At 52.4% G+C, this 21357-nt stretch overlaps 8 protein-coding genes across 8 annotated transcripts; 6 read left to right on the top strand and 2 right to left on the bottom strand.

Annotated features, from left to right (window-relative positions):
* Positions 1–117: 117 nt before the first annotated feature.
* Positions 118–1213, top strand: NUU61_004740 (ArsA family ATPase; the record flags this gene model as incomplete). The annotated part of the gene is made up of 2 exons (XM_056655322.1): positions 118–507; positions 581–1213. 2 exons carry the CDS (start codon positions 118–120, stop codon positions 1211–1213), a joined length of 1023 nt encoding a protein of 340 aa, XP_056510935.1.
* Positions 1214–2656: 1443 nt separating this feature from the next.
* NUU61_004741 (uncharacterized protein) lies at positions 2657–3193 on the top strand (the record flags this gene model as incomplete). Its single annotated transcript, XM_056655323.1, is given in 3 exon segments — positions 2657–2807; positions 2827–2888; positions 2987–3193. 3 exon segments carry the CDS (start codon positions 2657–2659, stop codon positions 3191–3193), a joined length of 420 nt encoding a protein of 139 aa, XP_056510936.1.
* Positions 3194–4431: 1238 nt separating this feature from the next.
* On the bottom strand, positions 4432–5906 carry NUU61_004742 (eukaryotic translation initiation factor 3 subunit E; the record flags this gene model as incomplete). The annotated part of the gene is made up of 3 exons (XM_056655324.1): positions 4432–4450; positions 4511–4705; positions 4762–5906. The coding sequence occupies 3 exons, from the start codon at positions 5904–5906 to the stop codon at positions 4432–4434; spliced, it is 1359 nt and encodes a 452-aa protein (XP_056510937.1).
* A 240-nt stretch (positions 5907–6146) lies between these two features.
* NUU61_004743 (mitochondrial 54S ribosomal protein mL49) lies at positions 6147–6958 on the top strand (the record flags this gene model as incomplete). Its single annotated transcript, XM_056655325.1, has 3 exons — positions 6147–6186; positions 6420–6826; positions 6908–6958. 3 exons carry the CDS (start codon positions 6147–6149, stop codon positions 6956–6958), a joined length of 498 nt encoding a protein of 165 aa, XP_056510938.1.
* Positions 6959–7855: 897 nt separating this feature from the next.
* Positions 7856–10792, bottom strand: NUU61_004744 (putative ARID/BRIGHT domain protein (SWI1); the record flags this gene model as incomplete). Its single annotated transcript, XM_056655326.1, has 1 exon — positions 7856–10792. One exon carries the CDS (start codon positions 10790–10792, stop codon positions 7856–7858), a length of 2937 nt encoding a protein of 978 aa, XP_056510939.1.
* A 2353-nt stretch (positions 10793–13145) lies between these two features.
* Positions 13146–14725, top strand: rpt3 (proteasome regulatory particle base subunit RPT3; the record flags this gene model as incomplete). The annotated part of the gene is made up of 6 exons (XM_056655327.1): positions 13146–13300; positions 13361–13402; positions 13468–13582; positions 13656–13930; positions 13979–14641; positions 14707–14725. The coding sequence occupies 6 exons, from the start codon at positions 13146–13148 to the stop codon at positions 14723–14725; spliced, it is 1269 nt and encodes a 422-aa protein (XP_056510940.1).
* An 825-nt stretch (positions 14726–15550) lies between these two features.
* On the top strand, positions 15551–16931 carry NUU61_004746 (Peptidase A1; the record flags this gene model as incomplete). Its single annotated transcript, XM_056655328.1, has 4 exons — positions 15551–15652; positions 15714–15861; positions 15933–16587; positions 16643–16931. 4 exons carry the CDS (start codon positions 15551–15553, stop codon positions 16929–16931), a joined length of 1194 nt encoding a protein of 397 aa, XP_056510941.1.
* Positions 16932–18153: 1222 nt separating this feature from the next.
* On the top strand, positions 18154–20768 carry fcpA (protein-serine/threonine phosphatase; the record flags this gene model as incomplete). The annotated part of the gene is made up of 3 exons (XM_056655329.1): positions 18154–18401; positions 18459–18545; positions 18611–20768. 3 exons carry the CDS (start codon positions 18154–18156, stop codon positions 20766–20768), a joined length of 2493 nt encoding a protein of 830 aa, XP_056510942.1.
* Positions 20769–21357: the final 589 nt, after the last annotated feature.

Raw genomic sequence — 21357 nt, forward strand, 5'->3', positions numbered from 1 at the left:
CAATTCTTCCCCTTGGATGTTGTGTGATTTCCGGAACGTTCGATATTGCGGGGCGTCTTCTCCGTCTTGACGTTTGTTTCCTTGAAACCTCCCCCACGTCACCTTCACCCCATCCCAATGTCCTCCGCCGTGGTCCCGAGCGATGAGCTCGACATGGAGCCAACGCTTCAGTCAATCCTTAACCAGAACACTCTCCGTTGGATCTTCGTTGGAGGCAAGGGCGGAGTGGGGAAAACCACTACCTCGTGCTCGCTCGCCATCCAGCTGGCCAAAGTGCGCAAGTCCGTGCTGCTCATCTCGACCGACCCCGCCCACAACCTGAGCGATGCCTTTGGACAGAAATTCGGCAAGGAGGCCCGCCTGATCGATGGCTACACCAACCTCAGCGCCATGGAGATCGACCCCAACGGGAGCATCCAGGATCTTCTGGCGAGCGGCGAGGGGCAAGGCGAAGACCCCATGGCCGGACTGGGCATGGGGAACATGATGCAGGACCTGGCGTTTAGCGTGAGTGCCGACGCTGGTGTTATGGCGAATGGTTTACAAGATTGCTAATATTGATTCTGTCGTGGACAAATAGATCCCCGGTGTTGACGAAGCCATGTCCTTTGCCGAAGTCCTGAAGCAGGTCAAGTCGCTCTCGTACGAGGTGATTGTGTTCGACACCGCGCCGACCGGCCACACGCTCCGCTTCCTCCAATTCCCCACGGTGCTGGAGAAGGCACTCGCCAAACTCTCGCAGCTCTCGTCCCAGTTCGGGCCGATGCTGAACTCGATCCTGGGTGCGCGCGGTGGGCTGCCGGGCGGCCAGAACATGGATGAGCTGCTGCAGAAGATGGAGTCGCTGCGCGAGACAATCAGCGAGGTCAACTCGCAGTTCAAGGACGCGGACATGACCACATTTGTGTGTGTATGCATCGCCGAGTTCTTGTCGCTCTACGAGACCGAGCGCATGATCCAGGAGCTGGCCAGTTACGGCATCGACACGCATTCCATCGTCGTCAACCAGCTGCTGTTCCCCAAACAGGGGAGCAACTGTGACCAGTGCAATGCGCGCCGCAAGATGCAGCAGAAGTACCTCGAGCAAATCGAGGAGCTGTACGAGGACTTCAACGTCGTGCGCATGCCATTGTTGGTTGAGGAGGTGCGTGGGAAGGAGAAATTAGAGAAGTTCAGCAACATGCTGGCCCAGCCCTACGTGCCCCCTGAGTAGGGAGATAGTTGTGTGATTTTGTGATGTCGGATGAATTATGAGAAAAAAAAAAAGACTAGAGAATAATACATGAAGCATGTGTTTTGTAGCGTGGTCTTGGAGCAACCCCTCTCTCTTTCTCTCCTGCTGGGAACCAACTTCTCTCCTCTCCAATTCTCCTTGACTAGACAACACACCCACTGTTCATTTCCAGGACAAAAGGAACGCCAGATGGACCTCGGGATAGTTTCACTACATGAAAAAACACCCTCGGGAGGAAATCGCTCTAGTCGAACCCATGCGATTCCTGGCCATGTGTTTCAGCATGGATCGAAAGCCATCCGCCATCCCCTTGCAAGCCGAGCAAGGTCCACCTCCCAAAAGCGAGAGATGCATATCTTCTTCCTGCAGCTTTACTTGGCCCCGCGATCAAAGACGAACATCCGTGGTGCCACGACACCAGCGCAGCAAGAGCCAAATTGGCGCTGCATGACCGGAGAACTGCGGTGAAGGCCTACCGGTTGCAATGGAAGCATTGACAGGCCTTCGAAGACCAGTCATACTGTGCTATTCCTTTTTTTTTCTTTTTCTTTTTCCCCTACAAAATCAGAAATACCCAATTTTCTTTTTTCTGTGTTCATTTTTTTCGGAGAAGCCTAGCGTCTTCCATTCGAGACTGGTGCGTCACCCCAGCAAGCCTCACTTTGACAGTGGGCCCAGCTTCGGTAGTGGCCGAAGCAATGCAGGGCAGGCCAACGCGTCTGTGAGATGGTCCAATCTGGTATGGAGAAACCAAAAGGGTTGGACCTCGTTGTTGGATGAAGTGAGGCGGCCGTCCTCTTCTTGTCCCCCGAACACTTCCGGCATGAATCCTCCTCGCCAGCTGGAGGCACTGAGAGGAAGGAGGAGCCGGATGCCGTGTGTGTCTCTGGCAAACTCCGTTCCTTTGCTTCCATCCGTCCTGTACTGTGTGGAGACTCGCCGGGAGGTTTTCTCCAGTGCGTGACCCAGGGCTGGATTTCATTTGCCCGTTTGGGGATCGAGGAGTCTGTGGATCGTGGGGTGTCTTGTCTCTACGGGCGAAAAAAAGAAAAATAAAGAAAAGAAGAAAGACAAACCTGTGAGATCATTTCCGTCGAAGGATCAGGAAAACAGAACTGCAGCTCGGGCTGAGGCCTGTTTCATTCGCTCTCTCCCTCCCGACGAAGGTTGCTTTCGACTGCAGACCAAAGGGGCGGGAACGGGATAAGGACCGAGTTATTAATACCCTGAGTGTTGTCCTTGAGGGCAAAAAGAGAGATCAAAAGTCCCGCAGCACGCATCCACATCCGGTCTCTTTGTATCGGGCTCGACCAATATCAAATCCCAAGCGTGGGCTAGGGAACTGCGCTTTCTGGCCCTAACCTCCGGGTTTTTCTCTTCTCCTCTTTCTCTTTGTCGTTTCTATATTTGGCTTCCTCAGCCATGTCACGGGTTCAACAATACTGGCTCCCGGGCTATGGACTGTCCCGGCACATTGTCCTCGGACACATCCATTATTTCCTCGGACCGTCGGCGTCCGTCAGACCATATAGCTACCAGGTATATCAGGCCATGGCTCCCGCTACACGCCACGGTTAACCCGCTGTAACCAGATGTCGGTTTTTGCTCCAAGGGGCGCGAAGGTTATCTGATTGTCGGAGTACCTATCACGCGGGTCTGTGCCTCTCTCTCTCTCTCTGTACATTTTACTGCACAGAATTTTGAGAAAAGAAGAGAGAAAATGGCAAGAACTTCAATTGACACGCCCAACAGGAACAAATTGAAGATCTCGCAGCCATGTCCCGGGATTACGAGAGACAGGAAGCTCTCCGGATGACCCACCACAGCAGCAGCTCCAGTTCCAGCAGCGAGGGATCCACGCGGCAGTCATCAGAACCATATATCAACGAAATCATCCCCGTGGATCAACCCCGCGCCCGCAGGCGTCCAACAGAGCCAGATTCGAGAGGCGGCCGCTGAGAAAGCATTTCCCAGATGACCCCATCAGCCCGAGTGCACTCTCCAGCCATGTGGACCTGGATTTACCAGGCATGAGCATGTGACATGCTGTTCCAGTGTCCTGCCTTCTTGCCTTCCCCATATAAAGGATTCTTTCGGCTAGCAAATATCCCAGGAAGAAAGCTGCCGAGATCCTGTGATCCCATTCTGACCCTCGTTTTGTGGTTTGCCATCCACGAGTCTCTATCTCTCTATCCCTCTCCTTGTTTGTTTCTGCCGATTCTCTCTGTTCCTCCTCGTTCAACAAACCTCCCGAAACACCACATTTCAAGGACCAACTGCATTCCGACCATCAAGCCACCCTGGGGCACATTCGATCCCAATGGATGAGAGCCGGTCCTCTCCAAGACACCCAGGACAAGAGGACCAGAAACTTTGCGGGATGCAGTGGATAGAAAGCTGTAGAATTGCAACCGAACAAACAGACACTGCCCTCTTCTTCCTATCCCACTTATCCCAGCGATTATACCCGGGAACCCGATTGATCTGTGAGAAGTAGCAGTACCAAACTCCCAATCTATATCTATCTCCTTGAATAGGCTAGGAAAGGGCAAAATACGCAATGGAAATACAACTGGTATAAACGGGACATTCAAAGACATCATCTTCACTCATCTCTATAGACCATTCGTAACAGCATAGATCAGTCCGAGTCCCCAGGGTGTGGAGGCCAACTAGACAAAAGTCATTTTCCATCTGTATCTTTTGTTTTTTGTCTCTTTTTTCTTCTTTGTTCCCTCCTCGCTGTTGTGGAAAGAGGGAAAGGATTGTGTGTGATGCCTCCTCTCGTGGCTTCTTTTGGGGCCCTCCACCTCCCTCCAAAACCTCCAGGGTCATAAATGGCCAATGGCACATCAAAGGAGTCAAACAGTATGTCTGACAACACAAGAGAAAGAAAGGACGAAAGAAAGAAAAGCCAAGGGAGACGGATGAGAGGACGAGAAACTGCAATATGTGACTAAAGGAGGTAAGAGAGAAACTTGGAAAACAGCCTGGGAAAGAAAAGGTGGACCACCGAAGAACGCCAGCCGGATGCCACTCTGCGCGGAATCCCATTCCTTCGAGGAAACCGTGTGTCGACACGGTGAGATCACTGGAAATATAATGGGCAGACAGAAAGAGGTTTTTTCAAACGGAACATAACGAGAAGGAAGAAACGAGAACAAAAGGCGGGTTCGACATCAGCTCATATGAAACATTCATTTTGCGACGGCCGAGCTGGGTCAAAAGGTCAGTGATTGGATTCAAGTATGATTAATGGGGATGGGCAGAACGTACCTCAGGACTTGTGTCCGGAAGAAGGCACCCTTCGTCTTCTCGATAACTTGCTGGTAGACCGACTGCGGCGGGTGGTTCATGATCACTGTACCCTCCTTGTAGTCGATCTTGGCATCAACCCGAGTGTCGCGGATCAGGTTGACGATCCACTTCTCACCCTCGTCTTGGCTGAGACCGAGACGAGTCGAAAGGTCCCTGAGAAATGGTTAGCAAATATGTCCTCAAGTCAAGTTGCGTGGGTCCAAACGAACTTGATGTCGATTCGCTGGTGAATCTTGCAGTAGCTCTCCGAGATGAGATGACGGGCAGCCTCGACGAAGGCGTCAGCCGCAGACACCAGGAAAAAGTCACTGCGTAGCACGTCCTCGGCCTCACCCAGCTTCTTCTGGGCCTCCTCGAAATCAAAGTCGACATACAACGCCTTGACAAAGTCGGTAATCGGATCGGTGTACTCATAGCCCTCCTGGCGCACCACGCGAATCAGGTCCTTCAATTGCTTCTGATAGACGCCCATATGCTTGTGCGGGCGGCTGCGGTTGGTAATGACGGCGGCGGCAAGGTAGCGCAGAACCCAGGGGCAGCTGGTCTGGATGGTGTTGATGTAGGCGGGGGAGAAGAAGAGGTCGGTCAGGACATCGCGGGCGGGGTCGTGGTTGAAGAAGGGGAATAGCGACCAGTGAATGAGCCAGGATCGGTTGGTGAGCTGGCCCAGAGGGTTGTTGAACAGGCGCGTCTCGATGGAATCCTTCACCTTCTGCACTTCCTCCATCGCCCCCTCCCAGTTGGTGGTCAGGATCTCTGAGGCGAGCTTACCCCACGTGGCAGAGGCCACCTTGTCGTTGTCGGTTGACAGCACTCGGAACTGGTACAGCAGCTCGGCGGCATTGCCGTAGCTACCGCAGCTGTACTGGAATCGGCCATAGTCGAACAAACTGTTGACCATCTCGTTGGTGACGCCGTGCTGCTCCTCGAGGAACCGCAAGTTAGCGGCTTTGTCGCTGCGCAGGTTGCCCACGACATCCTCGTCCTGCAACAGCTCGGTGATCTTCTCGCTCTGGTCCTGGTAGTGCTGCAGCTTTGCCAGCACCTCCTCGCGCTTCTTGACGAACTCGTCGGGAATCGAGTCGGAGTCGTTCATTTCCTTCCACAGATTGGCGACATAGTCGGTCATGTTGGTGTGCTTGAGAAGCTCATACTTGGCCCGGGTGATTTCCTTGTCCTCCTCGTCGGTGCCCGCGCTGAATTCGAGCAGCGGGAAGACCAGGTGACGGTCGAGATACGGGATCAATCGGGGCAGCAGATCATACTGGTGAGCGATCTCCTCGGCGGTCTTGGGAGGATGAGCAGCAGCGCCGCTGAGCAGGGTCTCTGCGGTGGGAGGGGCGTTGGCTGCCATGACGGGTGTGGTGAAGAAGAAGAAACGGAAAAAGAGAGACACGAAAAACGAGCACAAAGAACCGCCGCTGGAGAAATTGCAGATTGTGCGGGCGGGTGTGACGCTAGCCCTATTGGGGAGGCGGTGGCAGAAACCCGAGAGAAACCTGCGCGTTTCGTTTTGATTGCTTTTGCTCTGCTCTGCGCTACTCCGTCGAGTCTTTTCTCTCCCCCTTCCGTTCTTGCTTCCTGTGGACGCGCAATGGCGTCTCTGCTTCCATCAGCCTCGGTCTCGGCCGTGCGTATGCAGTCCACGACAACTCCTCTTCGGCTCACTTCACACTCCGTGGCTTCCGTTCGATCATGTAGCACATCCACATTATGTCCGCAGACAAGAATGTCGGCACGCTGTAAGTTACATCTGAGATAACTGAGTTTTCCTCTCTGTGGAATCCAATGGGAGCGAATCATTTCATCCATCTCCCAGGTTGGATACAAAACCAAACAGCCACTAATTCACCCCCCGTCTACATAGACCCCCATCTCCAATCTTCTCAACGACCCGTCTCCTCCTCGACCATACTCCCTACCCGGCAAACCCGCACGTTCTTGACACAGCTCCGCCGTCAAGCACAAGCTTTGAAAGAACAAGCAGTGACTCCACCCCCAGCCCCGACCAAGAAACCTAGTGCCCCCAAGCCTGCGCTGCAACTCCATAATCTCCCATACTTCGTGCGCCGAACCGGCTCCAACCAGCTACCTGTGTATCTGGTCACCAAGGCCGGTGGCACCAAGCAGCTCACCAAGATTCAGAAGACCGAGGGCGATCTGGACGCACTACGCAATGATCTGTCGCGCACCCTGGGGATTGACGCTGCAGAGTCTCGATCCAAAACCCCGGGAGTCTCGATCAACCGACTGACAGGTCATATCATTGTCAAGGTATGTTCTGGCTTCAACAACAGCTTATATATATATATATATATATATCTAGGCGATTCAGAGACTAATCAATCAATACAGGGCTGGCGGAAACCTGAGATTCTGAAATTCCTCACGGAGCGCAACTTCTAAATGACCTGACTTTTTCCGTTCCCCTTACTGTCGTGGTCAAAGGCTGGGACCAGAAAAATAAAGCATTGAACAAATCCACCTCCGAAGGCTGAGGGAGACTTGAAAAGCTCTCAGTCCGCGTGGAAGCAAGAACAAAAGCAGATCCAAAAAGACAGGCCAAACCCCTCACAAAAGTACCGGTCTGATATCCCATTTCTTTCCCCTCGATTCCCCTCTTTTGTCTTTTGTTCTTGGTGTATTCTTTAATTTCATGGGGTGATTCGTTATATTCTCTTTATTTGCATGCTTTTTTGTTTGCCTTGTTGTCTCTCTTTGGTTCTGGCTTCTGGCGTGCATGTCCTTTTGGTCTGTTTCTCTTGCGCCCTTGTACCATTCCTACTCCTACTCGTACATGTTCAATGACTTAATGGGTCTGGTCTTTTTAGTCCTGTCCCTGAAACGGTTGATCTTCCTCCAGTTTTCAATGGTCCTGTAGCTGGTCAAGGAAAACGAGTAGATGTAATACTCTGCAGTCATCTAGATATCGGCCGCTTGCAATATAGTCTACTATCTCCAAGAGGGGTTGGATACTTGAATCCAGAAAGTACCCTTCCAGACATCATGCATGGTTGGTCTCATGAGTCGAGGGTATTTTGAGCATTGTACACTTCAAAACAAGAGGCGGGACGCTATCTCACAAGGGGGAAAAAAAGAGGCAAAGAGATAGAAAGATAAACAGAACCCCTCCCCTTTTCCACCGGCGCCTAAATCAGACACAAAAGAATTGACTATGGGAGACATGAATACAAATGACATGACAGAAATCAAAATTGTCGTACAGGCTACGGGTAAAGCGCCCACGCCTTCACCCAAGAACGAGTCCACGGACAATTCGTCACCGATATAAAGACTCGAGCATCACTCTGCAAGCCGAGAATAGGTAATGAGTTGGCGCACAACAGCGGGGTCGACAGTCGGGAGTAGCAAGGCCCCGAGAAGGCTCTCTTTCCGAGGAAGAATCCCCGAAGGAAGCCTGAGGGGGGAGGCACTGTCTGCTTGTTTGGTTTTTTCAGCGAGCCGGCGTAGAATAGCCAATCCACGGTTGATGATCGAGTTGAATGCATAGGCATCAGCCTCAGTTTGCCCCCCTCGTTGTCGCATGGTAATTTGGGGCATGCGTTCCGTACACAGCGCGCAGGAAAGCCTCAGGAGATGGATTGCAAAACCATCTACAGACTCGAGCCACGCTTGTGCGAGAGAGCCGTCGGCAAAAGTAGTTAAGACATCAGCGGCCAGAAGGCCTTGTATCAAAAAGACTTTGCGAGTGTCGGCGACCGCCAGTGGCTTTTTATCAGGCACCGAGGAAATCGCAAGGCCAAACGTGCGGGTGAGCAGCTCTGGCTGTGGAGGGGCAGCACCATCCCCAGAGAAGATAGCCTTGAAAAAAGTTCGATTTGGGTCATCTCGCGCCAGTAGTTTAGCGAGACCATCGACAGCAGAGGGCGTATATCGGTGAATGTTGGAGTTGAAAGTAGTGAACATCACTTTGTCAGGTGTCGCCGTAGGTACGGGTGACGGCGCAAAGGCAAGAAGGAAATTTAGCAAATGCAGTGCCTCATCTTTCCCGGGTATTTGGAGGACGTGAGCCAGGTTACTCATGAAGATCACTGCATCCTTCATGAAATCCAACGTGTTCTGGTGGCTTCTCAGAAACAGGGTGCGAGTGCCCATGTTGTAGAAGATGGTGGACAGGAGCTGAGTAACCGAGGGCATTCCTAGCACCCCAAAATTCGATTCGCTGAACGAAAAATTGCGCAGAATGGTAGCGATGCAAATCAATCGGTCCACGGCCCGGTCAAGTTCGTAGGCCAAGCTTCCAAACTCGGGAGGGTCTGTGAGCGATGTGAATTCGGACTGGCACCCGCGAGTGACCTCTTCGTACGATCGTAAACGCATGACATCAGATTCCTCCGGGGTGTGTTCAGTCAACAGGTCTGCTTGATCTTCGGCACAGTCAATCAAGCTCTCGACCAGATCATCACAATTTTCCAGAGCAAGCTGGATCGCCGGCTCACAGGAGAGGGTGGCGAGGGTATCCAAAGCCACACGAATTTCGGCATGAATTCCAGACTTGAGGCTCATCGTCAGGGCATGTATGTCAATCAAACCCAGCTCAAGATAACTGGGAACGTCAGGTTTTAGCCTAGTGATATCCTCCCCAAGCTGGTACATTTCACCGACAGCGATGGGCCCGTGCAGACGGTGTTCTTTCAGAACTGTGGGCTTGAAAGAATCCTCAATGGGCCGCTTCAGTGGCTGCTCTGACTGTTGATCTGGCTGTCCCGGTTGCTGGCCAGGTGTTGGTGCGGCGTTCTTCCCCGGTTGCGATGCGGAAGGTGCAGGAAACTGTCCCGTAACGTCCGCCGGGGGAACCGATGACTGCGATTGGCGTGAAACACTGGCTCGGTGCCCGTGCTGGGCTGGCTTGCCTTGGCTTCGAGCCTGAGTCGGCGTTACGAATCCGTTGGCGGGATTTGCTTGGGCATTGTTCGAGACGGGGGTATTGGTTTGGGGTGAGGGCGCGAGTGACTGGGGCTGCTCGAAGCTTTGACTGGGCTTCACCGAGGGTGATTGGAACTGCATCCCCGATGGGTCACTTGGCTGTCGCGGCATCCCACCTTGCTGCATCTGATCTGCATACTGCTTTTGCTGGGATGCGATGAATGCGTGTTCGTAGGGAGCCAAATTCCGCTGGTGGTGCTCCCGAATCTCCTGAGCCGCCATGGGAAATTGCACTTGGGGGAACTGCATCTGCGCCGCGACTGCTGGCCACATATTCATCGCTGTAACCTTCTTCGATCCCCCCATCTTCATGACCGTCGCATACAATTGAACCAGGTTAATCGGACGGCCGCTGACAATCGGATTGGGATCCATGTGAAGGTTTCGCGACATCATGAATTTTTGAATGGTTCGCATGAATCCTTCTGGATTGGGGGGCTTCGCCATGTTCTGTTGTTGCATTTGCCTCATGGCCGCCATCTGCTGAGGATTTGCCATGGGGTTCATGCCGCTAGGAACCGGCCGTCCGGCCATTACCGGATTGGAATTCATTTGCCGGTTCTGGTTCTGCATCTGCATGGCATGCAGTCGTTGCTGTTGGGATGCCAATGCTTGATGGTATCCTTGAGGTACTTGTTGCATGCCACTCATCGGCGCCTGCATCGACGGTTGGGAGGCTGCCGTGGTCATCCCCGGTCCTGGTTGGAATTGAGCGCCCATTCCTTGCGGGAAGCCCTGCGGCATGAAGTTGTTCTGTGGCGTGTTCACTCGGCTACCGTGATCCGACTGCGACGGTGACATATGAGGACCAACATGCGGACCCGCGGGCGAGAAGGGACTTGGAGAGGCCGTTCCCATGCGAACGCTCTGCTGGTCAAAGTCCTGCATGATGGGAGACTGGGTCACATTGGGCGACGCTCCTTGCTGAAGATGTTGATACGGGGTGGGATGTTGAGGGAATTGCGCAGCACCGTTGGTTGGCCCCTGATAACCTGGGTAAGGCATCTGGTGTGGGGTTTGGGAGCGCGATCCCGTCACGCCCGGTGCTGGGCGCGGTGACATGGGCATCCCATCCTCGGGTCGTGGTCGCTTGGACGGAATCACCTGGTTTGGGTTGTGGAAGCCCGGTGAGGCATTCCGCGGCACGCCATTGAACATGCGCTGGAATTGGTTGGGGTCCTGGGGAGTCGGGGAGGTGTGGAGGAAAGCGGCAGAGGGGTCGATAGTGGATGGGTGAAAGGCCCCATTATCCTGGCCAGGGAGATTCGAGGCGTCGGTGAGCCAGGCGTTCATGTCGAGCGGTTTTTCCAACCCATCTGCCCAGAAGAGCCGGTCAGCGTCTGCGTACAACTGACCCACGCGCCATCATTGAAATATTGTAGCATCAACACGCAATTATTTCCCATCATGACAATGTATAGAGATATAGTCCGGTCATGGGAGGATTCAAAACCATGAAAACGCGTAAGGTTGGATTGTTGAGGGTCCGGGTCGCGCGCCTGCCCCGGTCGCGACACGGTCTGGAAGACAGTGGGGAAGGGAACGGTTCATTTTCAAAGTGGAAGGTTGGGATGGACAGAAGGGAGGGGAGGGTCAAAGGGGAAATCAGGTACATACCGACAAGGCTTCACTAAAATTCCGAATTGCGAGCGGATGACTGAGGCCTCCGGGAATCGCAGATGGGGGAGTGTTGGTGAGAATCACGTGGTTGGGAGCCTGAGGCCACCAAACACGGGCAGGCCGTCAAGGGGGACAGAAAGAAGAAGGGGGGGGGTGAGATGAGAACTGGGGCACCATTAGCGGATCGTCAAGTGCGATGTCTTAGACCAAGAGAAATTCATCTAAGGATGCTCAGGACCATCAATCATAAAAGCATAAAATAGGACAAATCAAGGGAGACAGGCGCAGTGGGCACCGGCAAGAATGGGGGTGTGCGTGGCCACAAACGAGAAAAGACTGGGGAAAGGGGCAGGAAAGGAAGAAGGGGAAAAGAAAATGGATCAATCAGAGTCCAAGAAAAGAAATTAAAAAACACACCTCCAAATCACAGGAAAAAGCCGTTCAGTTAGGGATGGGAAGTGGAGGCAGTCAAAGGTGAAAAATACTGAGAGAAACAAGTCAGAGACTTCGTACAGTATGAAGGGGGGGGCGCCGGTTCCGGTACTCCCCCAATACTGTATTAGTGACGCTTGGGTTAGTTCTTTTTTCTTTTCCTTCTTTCTTTTTTCTTCTTTTTTTTTCTGTTCTCTTTCTCTGATGAATTCTTTTAGTTTATTTTCTTTCTTTGCATATTTGTTTCTCCCATAATTTTGGGGGAGTTTGTTTGAAGATTTCCAGTTGGCTGTGTCCTGTTAGTGTAGGGCGGGTTCCGGCCAGCGACATTAGGCTCATGTCCAACCACCGTGAAAGAGAAATAATAATAACCAAAAAGAAGGAAGAGAACAAAGAGTTCATGAGAAAAAAAAAAGGAGAAAAGAGAAAGAGACAGAAATTAAAATCCCTCTGAAATAAATGAAGATCCATTCCAACGGTCTCCGCCAAGTCGGGTTAGACTGGGTATACTCTGGGGCGTAGTACTGTCAATCATGAGAATAATGAGAATGAAAAACTCATGAAAACGGTGTCATGACCTAGGACGACCCTGGTAGAGGTAGCAGAGAAAAAGAAGAAGAAGAATACGGTAGAGGTAATGAGTCTCCAAAGTCCTAGCGGGTGAGGGATCTCCTTATATACAGCCTGGGGCTAGCGTCTGATAATCAGGTCAAAGTGCGCCCAATCCTCCGATATTCAGAAAAATACTAATAAATAATAAATAATAAATAATAAATAATACAAGCCTCAACTGCAAATGACAGAAACAGCCAAGGGCAGACCCAGTTCCCCCCCGTGCAAGGATCCGACTCGATCGTGGTAAATCACTGTCCCACCTCTCATCTGCCGGGGCCTGCTCCACCGATCTTCCTTTCCAGTATCTGTGTCTCTGCGCAAGAGACTAGAAGGCTGAAAGAAGAGGGATGGGGCGAATGATTTCTGCCCCCCACAGTCTAATAATCTAATAATATTAATATATGTCATTCTTTCTTCCCTGGGGATGCTGCGCTTCGGTTGGACCTGATCCATGGCCTTGGACCGCATCGTCTTCCCAACCACAAATCACTAACACGCAATCCCGGGACTGGATGCTATCACCCTTTCTGACGTAGAGATACACTCGAAAGGACATCCAAGCATGGCCAAGTACTCAGTGAAGGGGGAGTCGCTAGTGAATATGACGGGTTGTGTGGAGAAATATATTCTGCCCACACATCATCGCTGGATTGGTGATGCTGGACCCGGGATCTTTCTCGAAACCAGACTTGTATGCCATCGGCAGTGATGAAGGGTACAATCGAACCGAGCCATGGTTGAGTGTGAACTATTCTCGAATCGAACAAAAAAAGAAGAAAAGAGAACAGAGAAACACCGGATGATCGAATACATCACGTGATCAAACGAGCTCCCATTGTCATCCAAAGCTCCCCGGCTGGCCTCCAAGCCCTTCGTAGCACACGCCTTCCACGAACCTTTCCCCCGAGCACGTCGATTGATTCATCTCCCTTGAATCCTCTAGCTCTTCTTATTTCACCCATTACCCAGAAAGCCCATCATGGGAGACGTTGCCGTGGAGAACCCGGCGAGCGTCACGCCTTTCCCCAAGCCGGGTGCACTGGACAACCTTGCCAACTTGGAATCCTTGGAAGGCACAGGAACGGACGGGAACGATGAATATGCTACCCTGAAGAAGTTGCAGAGACACCTCGAGTATGTTGGATCAAGGTGGTCAAATCCAGTGGTCGGTCGGTGCTGACGGTTCCGACTTAGGTACATCCAACTGCAGGAGGAATACATCAAGGATGAGCAAAGGCATGGATCCACAGCGCGATGATGCAAGGAAATGGTTTTGTAGCTGACTATCATGATCTATACAGGAGCTTGAAGAGGGAGTTGGTGCGAGCACAGGAGGAGATCAAGCGGATACAGAGTGTTCCTCTGGTCATCGGGCAGTTTATGGAGGCGATCGATCAGAAGTATGCATGGCGTCTGGTGATTTCTAGCTTGGGGAGATCGTTGCTTACGATTTTTTTTTTTTTTTTTTTGCAGCACTGGCATTGTACAGAGTTCGACCGGCTCTAATTACGTCGTCCGGGTCCTGTCCACGCTGGACCGCGAAAAGTTGAAGCCTTCATCCTCCGTCGCCCTTCACCGTCACTCCAATGCGCTGGTCGACATCCTCCCCCCGGAAGCGGACTCTTCGATCGCCATGCTGGGTGAAAATGAGAAGCCAGACGTGTCATACGCCGACGTGGGTGGATTGGACATGCAGAAGCAGGAGATTCGAGAAGCGGTCGAACTGCCATTGACGCATTTCGACCTCTACCGACAAATTGGTGGGTAGAAATGGCTTTTAGTGGTACATACCTTAGGCTGACCACGATACAGGTATCGACCCTCCCCGTGGTGTCCTGCTGTATGGCCCCCCGGTACAGGCAAGACCATGCTAGTCAAGGCCGTCGCCAACAGCACGACGGCCAGCTTCATTCGGGTCAACGGCTCAGAGTTTGTTCAGAAGTATCTTGGAGAAGGACCGCGCATGGTCCGGGACGTGTTCCGAATGGCGCGTGAGAACTCACCGGCCATCATCTTCATCGATGAGATCGATGCCATCGCCACAAAGCGTTTCGATGCCCAGACCGGTGCGGATCGCGAAGTGCAGCGTATTCTGCTCGAATTGCTCAACCAGATGGATGGTTTCGAGCAAACCAGCAACGTCAAGGTCATCATGGCCACCAACCGAGCGGACACCCTGGACCCGGCCTTGTTGCGTCCGGGTCGTCTGGACCGAAAGATCGAGTTCCCGAATCTGCGTGACCGACGCGAGCGCCGACTGATCTTCACCACCATCGCATCTAAGATGTCGCTGTCGCCCGAGGTGGACCTGGACTCCCTGATCGTGCGTAACGAGCCTCTGTCCGGTGCGGTGATTGCCGCGATCATGCAGGAGGCCGGTCTGCGGGCTGTCCGCAAAAACCGCTACAACATCATTCAGTCGGATCTGGAGGACGCGTACGCGGCACAGGTGAAGAGCGGACAGGAAGACGATCGGTACGTCCACTTTTTTGTATCCCTTGGTTGTTTTATATCTCGAGGTTGTCTAACTCTGGCTCTAGGCTCGACTTCTACCGGTAAACAGGGGTCTGTGTTCACAGGGCTTGGACATCAAGCCAGGGCAAATGCTTGGTCCTTGATTAGTTGTACTATCAATAATAGGGTGCTACATGACACTTGATTCCGAGAAGTAATGTGCGTCCCTAGAGCTTTCATCTATGGGAGATTTGTGTAGCATCTCAACAGACTTGATAACCCTGGAGCTGCAATGTGAATCATGAGGTATCGTGGCGTACGATCAGCAAGCGCCCGTGGGCTTGTGACTGCGATGATCAGTAACACCAATCCAGCCCGGATCACTTGATTTTCAGACCGAGAAGACATTTTTCTTTGCCTGAAAGATGATCATCAAAAATATTGTAGCTAAGTAATCCATCCATCGAGAGTCCCTCGTTGCCTACATTAGTGAGGCCTAGGGTCGCCTGCCAGGGACCGTGGCGCTAGGGGGTGCCCGGGTCAGCGCTAACGACAGGCACCGAAGCTCTTGCATCATCGGCTATACCTGCTGTTCTCTGGCTTTAGTTATGGCTATAGTTATAATCATAATCAGGATAATTCTTCTATACTCTTCTAGAGCACTCTTGTATCCCCTCTAGGTTGTACTATCTGAAGATGTGTTGTAGGAGGAATCTCTCGGATGATCTGCTCTCCGTGTGACTCCGTCCATGACCCAAAAGGGACTAGCGCAGTCCCCCCCGTCTCCAGGCTGCTTTCGTCATGCTCCACCAGCCATCCCTCTCTTATCTCTTTCTCTCTCTCTCTCTCCTCCATCTCCCCTCATCATCACCCTGGCCATTCTCTTACCATCTTGATTCCATTTGAACCTGAGCTCTGTTCATTAGAAGGATGAAGCCATTCGCCCTGCTGACAGCCTCTGTGCTGCTGGGCAGTGCCTCGGCCGAGGTCCACAAGCTCAAGCTGAACAAGGTCCCTCTGTCCGAGCAGCTGGTAAGTTGGCCATCCGTTGTGAATGTGTCCAGAAAGATGGAGTGAGCTAATTCCTAGATAGCACCACCATGACATGGAATCCCAGTTGCACGCTTTGGGCCAGAAGTACATGGGGCGCCCGAACATGCCCGACGACATGTTCCAAGACACCTCCCTGAAGGCGTCCGCGGGCCACGACGTGCTGGTGGACAACTTTCTGAACGCACAGTGTAAGGATTTCTGAAGCTTGCCTATTGTGCAGGACTATATGAGACTATGATGCTGACATCGCCGTTCACAGACTACTCCGAGATCACCCTCGGGACTCCCCCTCAGACCTTCAAGGTCGTTCTCGATACCGGAAGCTCGAACCTGTGGGTTCCTTCTTCCGAGTGCAGCTCCATTGCCTGCTTCCTTCACAGCAAGTATGACTCGTCGTCGTCGAGCACCTACAAGAAGAACGGCACCGAGTTCTCCATCCGCTACGGCTCGGGTAGCCTGAGCGGTTTCGTGTCTCAGGATGTGCTGCAGATTGGCGACTTGAAGATTAAGAACCAGGACTTTGCTGAGGCTACTAGCGAGCCTGGCCTGGCCTTTGCTTTCGGTCGCTTCGACGGTATTCTGGGTCTGGGATACGACACCATCTCTGTAAACAAGATGGTCCCTCCCTTCTACAACATGCTGAACCAGAAGCTGCTGGACGAGCCCCTGTTTGCCTTTTACTTGGGCAATGCCAACAAGGAGGGTGATAACTCCGAGGCTACCTTTGGCGGCGTGGACAAGAACCATTACACTGGAGAGTTGATCAAGATCCCCCTCCGTCGCAAGGCCTACTGGGAGGTGGACTTCAATGCCATCGCCCTGGGCGACAATGTTGCCGAGCTGGACAACACTGGTGTTATCCTTGACACTGGTACTTCCCTCATTGCTCTGCCCTCGACTCTTGCCGAGCTTCTGTAAGTTGAATACCTGCGTAATTCATGATCCGATCTTGCTGACAGTTTCCCAAAGTAACAAGGAGATTGGCGCCAAGAAGGGCTTCACAGGCCAGTACACCGTGGAGTGTGACAAGCGTGACTCGCTGCCCGACCTCACCTTCACCCTTGCCGGCCACAACTTCACCATTGGCCCCTACGACTACGTCCTGGAGGTTCAGGGCTCTTGCATCTCCAGCTTCATGGGCATGGACTTCCCTGAGCCCGTGGGCCCCCTGGCCATCCTGGGTGACTCGTTCCTCCGCCAGTGGTACAGTGTCTACGACCTAGGCAACAGCGCGGTCGGTCTCGCCAAGGCCAAATAAGGGTCTTGATGTGCAACCGAGTCCCTGACTATAGTAGCTACAGCTACCGCACAGTTAGAAGACAGTATCGAGAGGATGTTTCGTATATACATGCAGCTTTGCTCGGATGACTTTGGGTTTTGCGTATCCTGTTATCCGTCCGTGGCTACGAACGCATCTTGAACAGACTGTCTCTCTTTTTTTGTTGTTTCTCATATCCCTGACTGGTTACCCGGGACTCGTGCATCAGTGATGCCGCCGATTGCTGTGTTTTTTTTGTTTTTGTTTCTGGGGCTTGGATTTATTCTGCATTTCATTCATTTGTTTAGCTTGAATCAATCTCTCCTGGCTCTGTATGGTTATTTCCATGCTTGATTAAGGTGCTTGTAATATTCATGAGTATTTGTTCTCTGGCTGAAGCCTGTTGGTTCATGCATCAACGACTAGTCAAAAGTCGAATCAATAGCTGGTAGGCTACCTTACGGTTGTATATGCTCAGGTGTAGATCGAAGCTATGGATGCAATCCGGTCCTCACTTCGAGTATCTTGGACCAAAGGGAACCTTTGGCAATGAGTTCACACAAGAGATTATTGCGCTAGAAATCCCCAGCAGACAGAGGCTAGAATATAGAAAAATGTCGATTTCGAATCGATTCTCCATGGATATTGTCAGGCTACACAGTTGGATTGGCGCGCGGAGAGCATGACATAAGCGGGCAAAGCTCGCGGCCTTTTGCAGTCCCCGCACGCCTTTGAGCTTCTCTTCATCGTCTGCACACCGCATTTCTCCATCTTCAACCTTCAGTCTTCTTCAATTTCAGATCGGTCCCACCGCCTGGGTGCGTGACTTGTCTTTGACTTCCCGCGCCAGGTTGTATTTGGCTTACGAATTGTCTCCATCCGCGCCTGGTGGCGATTTTCCACCAGCGAACCAACCCGGCGCCGCATTCATTCACCCGGTCTATTAAACTCATATAACTCTGGGGGAAACCTGCTGATACATTGGATGCTCTCATCGAGAGCTTTTCTTTGACTTGAATTTCCACGCGTCGTGTGTGCCGGCGATGGCACCGTAACCTAAACACCCGCACGCGACCACCTCCACACGCCATTCCGCGCCCAGTCTTTGTACGTGGAATCCACGCAGAAAATTTTCAAGAAAGGGCTTGGCGGAAAATTAGGCGAGGCATTGAGCCGCCATTTGGGGATTTTTTTCGCCTGAACGGCGGAATCGGGCGCAAACATGCTTCTCCGTTTGCCGCCCAGCCTGCATTACCCGATCACCGTGACCTCGCTGCTCAAGCAACCTGGCGACTCTATTGAGAGAGATGAGGCGCTTTTCTGGTATATCTATGAGACGACCGTCATCGAGGGTGACGGGCTGGGAAACAAGATCGAGGTGCAACGCCGGTTTCCGACCAGGTTTGAATCGACCGTCGATGGAGAGATTGTACAATGGAAAGTCACCAAAGGTGATATCATCGATGAGCCGTACGTGTCACTCTTTTTTCTCTTCCCAAGTATGACTGTCCGCTAACTTCGCGCCAGGGTTGACATTGTCGAAATCGATGAACCATGCGCGCACGAGGTTCAGTTCGGAGGACTCTGCGCTGAGTGTGGGAAGGACATGACTGAGTATGTATCTGTTCAGGCAGTGCTGGAGAATGAACTCGTACTGATCGCTTCTCAATCGTCGACAGATCTTCCTATAATACCGAGATCATGGACTCCATGCGCGCTCCGATCCAGATGACCCATGACAACACCACACTCACCGTCAGTGAGAAAGAGGCAGCACGCGTAGAGGAGGATGCAAAACGTCGCCTGCTGGCGTCTCGGCGTCTCTCTCTCGTGGTGGACCTCGACCAGACAATCATTCATGCTACCGTCGACCCAACCGTCGGTGAATGGAAGGAGGACAAGGATAACCCCAATCACGAGGCCTTGAAGAATGTGCGACAATTCCAGCTGATCGACGACGGTCCTGGAATGCGTGGGTGCTGGTACTATATCAAACTGCGGCCGGGGCTGGAGCAGTTTCTGGAGAATGTTGCAGAGCTGTTCGAACTGCACATCTACACCATGGGGACGCGAGCCTATGCTCAGAATATTGCGGACATCATTGATCCCACTCGCAAGCTCTTTGGGGATCGTATTCTTAGCCGTGACGAGAGTGGTAGCCTGACTGCCAAGAACTTGCAGCGGCTATTCCCCGTCGACACCAAGATGGTGGTTATTATCGATGACCGCGGCGACGTGTGGCGATGGAACCCTAATCTGATCAAGGTCTCTCCGTATGATTTCTTCATCGGGATTGGTGACATCAACTCGAGTTTCCTACCGGAAAAGCAAGACATCGGCGCGACGAATAAGTCTTTACCCACATCTGCAGAGAAGGAGAAGGAGAAGAAGAAGAAGGATAAGAAAGAACACCACGTGAATGGCGCGACTATGAAAGCGGAAGGGGAAACGGAGGTTTCGGCATTGGAGCAGCTCGTGACCATGGGAGGCGGTGACAACCCGAGGCTGCTTCAGGAACAGACCAATGCGCAGGAAGAGACAATAATGCATCAGGTCGAGGACCGACCGCTCCTCCAGAAACAAAAAGAACTGGATGCGGAGGATGAGGTTGCCGAGAGTAGCGAGGATTCTTCCAGTGTGGACGAAGCCCATGACCCGAACAAACACCGTCATCATCTGCTGGAGGACCACGACCAAGAACTTTATCAACTGCAGGATCGGCTTGAAAAGGTCCATACACAATTTTTTGATGAATATGACAAGAAACGGACTCATGCCCTGGGAGGTCGGGTGGCGGCCTTGCGGGGAGAGAAGATCCCATCAAAAGACAAAGACGTGGATCTCAAGCTGGTTCCCGACGTGAAAGATATCATGCCGCAAATCAAACGGCAGGCTCTCGGGAGGGTTGTGTTGGTGTTTTCGGGTGTTCTTCCACTCGGAAGCGACGCACAGAACGCTGACATCTCTCTATGGGCCAAGAGCTTTGGCGTGGTGATTGCGTCGAAGATCAATATTCGCACCACTCACCTGGTGGCTGGCCGCAACCGCACGGCAAAGGTCCGGGAAGCCACGCGGTACCCGAATGTCAAGATTGTCACGACGCAGTGGCTCCTGGACTCACTGGTGCAATGGCAACACCTGGATGAGGAGCCATATCTGGTTCCCGTGCACCCGGACGACCGTGGTGAACCCATCTCCCCCACTTCCCAAGAGGTTGCGGAGGGAACCTGGTTATCGTCCGGGGATGAGGGGACGGGATCGTTCTGGACCGAGGACGAGGGTGGCAACACACCTGATATGTTCAAGTCAGCCGGATTCAACGAAACATCTCCTATTGGATACGACGAGGACGAGCAAGCCGCAGTACACGACGAGCTGAAGGAGTTCCTGGGCAGCGACGACGAAAGTGAAAGCGACAACGAGGCACTGACCGAGGAGTCAACGATGACCAGCAAGAAACGGAAGCGCGGCGAAGGAAGTGAAGAAGGAGGAGACGATGAATTGACGGGAGAAGACGGCGATGAGACGGATCTACGAGGATCACGGCTATCGCAGCGAATCAAGCGGTCCTACGAACGCAGCACGGGACTCCGCGAAGTCGCAACGGCGACCGGTTCTGCAGCGGACGAGCCTCTGTCCAAACTTCCACGCCCTACAGGTCCGGACGACGAGGAGCCTGATGCCGAGGCTGCAGGTGCCCGTCGCGGCCAGGAACTGAGTTATCCAGAAGACCCGGCAGAGGACGACGACGAGTTGGAACGAGAGATGCTCGCGGCGTTCGAGGACGGTGATTATGACTCCGCCGCCGAGGAGGAAGCTGCCGCCGAGAATGGATAGTGCTTCCCCAATTGCCCAGGTGGCTTCTTGTTCTTTGTCACCAACACCACTCTTCCAAGGTTCTTTTTCTTGTCCACGTGTTTTGATATCCGGTTTGTGCAGGTGCGATGCACTTCTGGCATAGCGATGGCGTTTTTCTTTTTGTCTGGCAGCCTTTGCTTTTCATTTCTTTCATGTTTTGGGTCCACGATCTGACCTTTGCTTATTTATCCATTGATCTCTACGGTTTTTTTTTTTGTTTTGTTTTTGTGTCAGTGTGATCTGAAGTTCTTCTGACAAATTCAAGTGCAAGTGCATGATTCTAGATTATCAGCCCCGTAGATCTTTTAGGAGTCTTTCCCGAGTCTGGTGATATTTCTATCCAATATCCAATCGACTGAGTTAGAGAGCCATGTAGAGAGGGTGAGTGGATGTTGGGCACTGCAGATGTCAGCTCCTGCTGCCAGCACGGAGGGGTTCAATCTTCTTCTATGAGGCATATCGATATCATCGAAGCCGAGTTTTTCAGTGATAATGACAAGGAAATAAGATATGTGTTGAGTTAGTAGCTTGTCGGGGTGGGATTCTTTTTTAGAAGGATCCGGAAGTG

The sequence above is a fragment of the Penicillium alfredii genome (assembly GCF_028826965.1).
Source record: "Penicillium alfredii strain IBT 34128 chromosome Unknown utg000007l_segment0_segment0, whole genome shotgun sequence".
In the NCBI taxonomy this organism is placed as follows: domain Eukaryota; kingdom Fungi; phylum Ascomycota; class Eurotiomycetes; order Eurotiales; family Aspergillaceae; genus Penicillium; species Penicillium alfredii.